The sequence below is a fragment of the Indicator indicator genome, chromosome 16, assembly GCF_027791375.1.
Source record: "Indicator indicator isolate 239-I01 chromosome 16, UM_Iind_1.1, whole genome shotgun sequence".
NCBI lineage: Eukaryota > Metazoa > Chordata > Aves > Piciformes > Indicatoridae > Indicator > Indicator indicator.
Window position 1 is genome coordinate 17,552,318 of NC_072025.1, and position 5,265 is coordinate 17,557,582.

The 5,265-nt window shown below is 44.4% G+C and overlaps 1 protein-coding gene across 1 annotated transcript; it reads right to left on the minus strand.

Moving 5' to 3' along the window:
* Positions 1–473: 473 nt before the first annotated feature.
* CFAP161 (cilia and flagella associated protein 161) lies at positions 474–4,958 on the minus strand. Its single transcript, XM_054388216.1, has 7 exons — positions 4,896–4,958; positions 4,659–4,748; positions 4,259–4,494; positions 3,514–3,598; positions 2,574–2,732; positions 1,348–1,421; positions 474–657 (listed from the first exon to the last, which is right to left on the minus strand). Exons 1-7 carry the CDS (start codon positions 4,956–4,958, stop codon positions 474–476), a joined length of 891 nt encoding a protein of 296 aa, XP_054244191.1.
* Between the last annotated feature and the right edge of the window lie 307 nt (positions 4,959–5,265).

Genomic DNA, 5,265 nt, shown 5'->3' on the forward strand with positions numbered 1-5,265 from the left:
CAGAGTGTGAAGCAAGCTCACTAACCAACTTCCTTTCAGATGAATTTTAAATGTCAAAGTGTCTCATGGTGGCTTACATGACTTTGGGTTTCCATGTTTTGGAAACTACACTGAAACTGACACTGCTTTGGTTTTGACGAACTGGTTAAATACCCTCTGAAAACCAGTAATTTAGTGAAAATATATTAGATTTCCAGGATTCTGACATCTTTTGCCATCAGTGAAGGTGGAAATGAGAAAAGGAAGCATTCCACACGACATTGTGGATGCTGTGCACGGTTCATCCACTGTGATTAATTTTTGCCCATATTTGTGCAAACTTCAGGAGTTAATGAGATGATGCAGTATTACTAATGGTAGCTTTTCATTTCCATTTGTAAAGCAAACATGCCTAAAATTAAAATCTGAACAGAAAAGCCAAGAATCTGAATCTCACCAAACCTCTGCTAGCTGTAGTCTGGGATATTTATATTCTATGCCTCTTCACAAAGCTCCTTTCTGATACCTCCTGGCTGAGGGTCAGGTCTGTTAAGCATTGAACCATCCCTATTGCTGGGATTTCCTGTAACTATTTCCCAGTAATTCTTATCTTCTTCAGCTTTATGGGAGTCCAGGTAAGTGTGACAAACTACTTCATATTCTTTGCCAAAATAAGACCTGCAAAATCAAAGAAAAGGGGAAGGGCAGAGGGAATGAATACAATCACATAGATACAAACCCAGTAAATCTGCACTGTTGGTGAATTGTTCAAGGCTATCTCATGTTTTCTTGATTTATTCAAAGCATTACCATGGACTTGCAAAGATCAGACCCTTGCAAGCCACACTACAGCTGGATTTGGCTCTTTGGAACAATTCAGGAACTTGAAACCCCAGGGCAATGCCACTTCCCCACATTCAGAGCCAAAGCAGCCCCACCAGTATGAGGCACTGCTACACCAGCTGCTTAGGTTCTCATCCCCATTTCTGACTGAGGAAGACTCTCTAGCTACTTAGTGACTGCTTCAGCCTCAAATTTTCAGACTCTGTTTCATCCTCAAAACCCAGGCAAAAATTCCCAGACAGCTGACAGAAAAAAACCAAAACCACTCAGACTGAGCTGAAGTGCCTGCAACATCCCAGTGGCACCCATCACAGCCCAAACACAAGGGAAAGCAGGATGTGCATCCTGTGCTCTTTCCCATCTCCTCAGTGTGTCCCTACAGCACCTATCTTGCTCCTTAGAGTAGCTCCTGATGTTGGCACATCATTATGCATGGACCTTACCAGTTGTAAGTATTCTTACCTTGTCCAAAAGTCGCATTCTTAGAACAGTTAGAACTTAGAACAACAAAAGTTTTATTCTTACCTTGTCCAAAAGTTCCTTGGAACAGCTAAGCTGCGGTTGGTGTGGCAATGAGTAATAATGATTTTAGAGTTTGCCTGGAAGGAAACAGAACCAAGGAGAGATACTTGACAGGTATTTTTGCACTGATTTTAATTCTTATTCAAATGAAATGCTGAGTGTAAGCCTGCATCACTTTGTATCACTCTGAGACTGCTGTATATTTACAGTGAGATATAATGCAAGGGCTGGAGCACCTCTGCTAGGATAGGCTGAGGGAGCTGGGGTTCTTCAGCCTGGAGAAGAGAAGACTGCAGGGGCACCTTAGAACTGCCTTCCAGTACCTGAATCATAGAATCATAGAATCAAGAAGGCTGGAAGAGACCTCAAAGATCCTACAAGAAGGCTGCAGAGGGACTTTTCCTGAGGGTGTCTAGAGATATGACAAGGGAGAATGGTTTGAAGCTGAGGGAGAGCAGGGTTAGACTGGAGCTTAGCAAAAAGTTTTTCATTATGGGTGGTGAGCCTCTGGAGTAGGCTGCCCATAGAGGTTGTGGATGCCTCCTTCCTGGGGGTGCTGAAGGCCAGGTTGGACGAGACCTTGAGCAGCTGAATCTAGTTGAGAAGTGTCCCTGCCCATGGTGGGGAGGTTGGAGCAGATCATCTCACACTCATTTATCAGAGCTGTGACTAAAGGATGTCTTTGTCAATCACCTAATTTTAACTGTGTTGATCAGTGAGCTGATTCATGTCCATGAGTCACAGTTGGAGGCTGGTAGAGGAGCAGTTGTATTTGTGAGATTTTGCTATACAGCCAGCACTGCAGGAAGGTTAGGAGCTTTGTGGAACAGGAAAATACTGCTTAGTGTATTTACAAAAGATTGAAACCTGCATGTGGAAAAGCATCCACTTATCCAGATTCAGGAGTTATCAATTAATCACAGCTCCTAATACCGGATATGGAATTTAGTGCTCAGAAGTCCTGAACAGCAGATCCCAAGCACAGCATCCTCACAACATAACAATGTTGACCTCAAAAAAATTCTGATGAGTGAAACTGAGCAAACCCACCCAAAAATGACCAACAGGACCTAACAGTTACATATGCAGATGCTCTGGCTAAAGAGATTGGTCCTTCTCTCTCCCCCTTCCAAAAATCACAGGTCAGAACTTACATAAATAAGTTCTAAGTGCTCCACCACTGTTTCAATTCAATCTTCATAACATTTTCTACAGCTTTAATTTCTTACAGGCACTGGAAATCCTTCGTGTTCGAGGCGCAGCTGTGGATCCCAGAAGGCAGCTTGCCAGCAAGTCAGGTAGGACATCTCCTCTGTCAGGAATACTTGCTGAAGGTGAGATTTTTTAGCAAATCTTAGAAATGATTTATGGTCACTTGCTAGATATAACTGTAAAGAAAAAAATGTATATGTTAAGAACAGTATAAATATTTAAAACAAAAAAAGATATGTAATAGTAAAAAGTATTTTAAAACACATTTTTTCTCTCTGCTCCTGAAAATTCTGTCTGCCAAGCTGAAGCCACACAGAGCAAAACCCAAAACATAGCTTCTCTATCTTTGATAGGCTCATTCACTAGCTATTTTGTATGCAGACTAAGGAATCCCAACTTTACATTGAATTTACATTCCAGAGATTCTCTCTCACCCAAGTGGTGGCCAAGAGGGAAAACGTCTGCAAAGTTGTGGCAATTTCTTTTGAGTGTGTGTAACATGGAATATGTTATTTGCTTCTAACTGGCAGAGGGAAGCAGCACCAACGTTTAATATACCTTTTCTTACAATGATAGTTTATTACTTCATATATCTACTAGAGACTTCACAATAAATGAAATCTTGTCATTTTGGATCTATGTAAAAAAAAATAAACCTTCTAATGATGAATTCTTTCATGATTCACAAGCTAACTTAAATTTCCTTTTTGCTTTTCTTTTTCTAACATCTCCTTTATCCAGTCCCTCTGGCTGCCAGCCCCCTTGGCCTGCATACCTGATCTCAGGCCAGCTGCACAAAGGCTCTAAACAGGTATTGTTTATCTCAATTTATGAATGATTCTGAATCTGTCCTGGAAAGCTAAGGTGCTGAACCCCTGTACAGCTTTACTCATAGAGTAATTAAATGCACAGGATCAGTATGAGCTGCCATTGCCATTTGCAACTGTATTGCCTTACCATTTGGTCAGAAAAGCCTCCTGTTGTCCCAAGACTAAATTTTTGCCCAAATCTAATAGGTTCATCCACTGTACCTCCATCCACACTGTTAAGAATGTAAAAAGGGAAAGAAAAAAAAAAGAGCCATTCAAATGACCAGCTTTATTATTCTTTGCTGATGTTGTTTAGATCTGATGTTTTACAAGAATACTAGGTGATATTGGGCCATGTTTGGTATTCTGCAGCTGAAACATGGCCTGCATTCTACCAAATGCTAGTGAACTTAGTTCTGTTTTCCCTTCTAAGCTGATTTAAACTTCCTTTGGAATGATTCACAGTAATAGGCAGAGCAAAATCAAGTTTAATGTGTGACCTGAGTTAAAATCTCTTTCTTAAGTGAATTAATCTTACTCAAATTCACTTGTATACTAGCAAGCTTCATTGCATGTTTCTCACATTCAAATGATCAGCTTTATTATTCTTTGCTGTTGTTGTTTTGATCTGATGTTTTATAAGAATACTAAGTGATATTGGGCCATGTTTTGTATTCTGCAACTGAACCATGGCCTGCATTTTACCAAATGATAATGAACTCAGTACTTAAGTAAATTAATCTTGCTCAGATTCACTTGTATACTAGCAAGCTTCATTGCGTGTTTCTCACAAGTAGATACTGCAAGATAAAAGAGTAACTGAAAACAATTTACTGGATTAAAACCAACCAAACCAAACCAAACCAAAACAAATGGTTCATAAAGGGCCAAACCTTAAAATATGAAAAGTATTTCGGCGCACAGGGTCCACACCCTTGACTGCGCTGACTCCGCTGGGGGCTCGCAGCGGTGCGGCCGAATAAACGTAGCTGTCATCCAGGGGCACCGCCAGCGCCAGGCTGCCGCACGCCCCGGGGTCACGCTCCACCGGCGCCGCCGGGGCTGGGTTCAGCAGCAGCACGGCGTCTCCGAAGTGAACAAATCCGTCCTTGGATACTGACAGCTCTGTCTGAATTCAAACGTACAGAATGATCTCAATCTAATACCAGCTGTATTTTTCAGCACAGGAGATGCTTATCCCATAGTGTTCTTAACCCGTGAAGAACACTGGGCGTAGCTATGCCGTTCTGTGTGGAGACGTAAAGGGTTGACACAATCTTCCTTAAGCATTACCTTCTGTAAAACATTCTCTTGCAGGCTGTTTATTTTCTGCACGAGAAGTTCTCCGCGTTCTCTCTTACGCATGAAGTCCTTCAGGCGCTCCTGCTTGCAGAGAGAGGGCGGACGCGTTACCCGGCGCCCACAACCGCAGCTTTAAACCGAACCTAAAGCATTCGGGGGAGCTCCGGGAGGTGGAGGGGTGGCAAGCGCGGCCGCCCGGCACCTGCGGGCAGCGGGGTCCAGCCGTACCTCCTCCAGCTGCGCCTCCTCTCTCCAGTTGCCGATGAGGACCCTGGGCCTGTGGCCGGCCATGGCTGCGCGGCGCCGCCGTCGCCATGGCGATTACCTGCCTCCCGATTGGCTAGCGGCTGCGGCGGCGGAGCGCAGCCCGCCGATGAACGGCGGCGAGCGGCACGGAGCGGGGCGGGCTCTGCCCGAAAGCCGAGAGAGGGAGGGGAGGGGGGCGGCGGTGGTGATGATGAGCGGGGGCAGCCCGGGGTGCACAGTGTGGGAAACGTTCACAGCACCTCAAGTAAGAGGCTGCAGCGCCGTGGGCGTGCCCGCGGGGTGGGGGTAGTGCCAGAACGGGCGGATGGGAGCGAGTTTCTCGAATTAGGCT

Coding starts and splice junctions, on each gene's coding strand:
- CFAP161 (XM_054388216.1), bottom strand. CDS start 4,958: ATGGCCGGCCACAGGCCCAGGGTCCTCATCGGCAACTGGAGAGAGGAG. Junction 4,495..4,658: donor AAGAGAATGTTTTACAGAAG/GTAATGCTTAAG, acceptor GTTTGAATTCAG/ACAGAGCTGTCAGTATCCAA. Junction 3,599..4,258: donor AATACTTTTCATATTTTAAG/GTTTGGCCCTTT, acceptor CATTCTTAACAG/TGTGGATGGAGGTACAGTGG.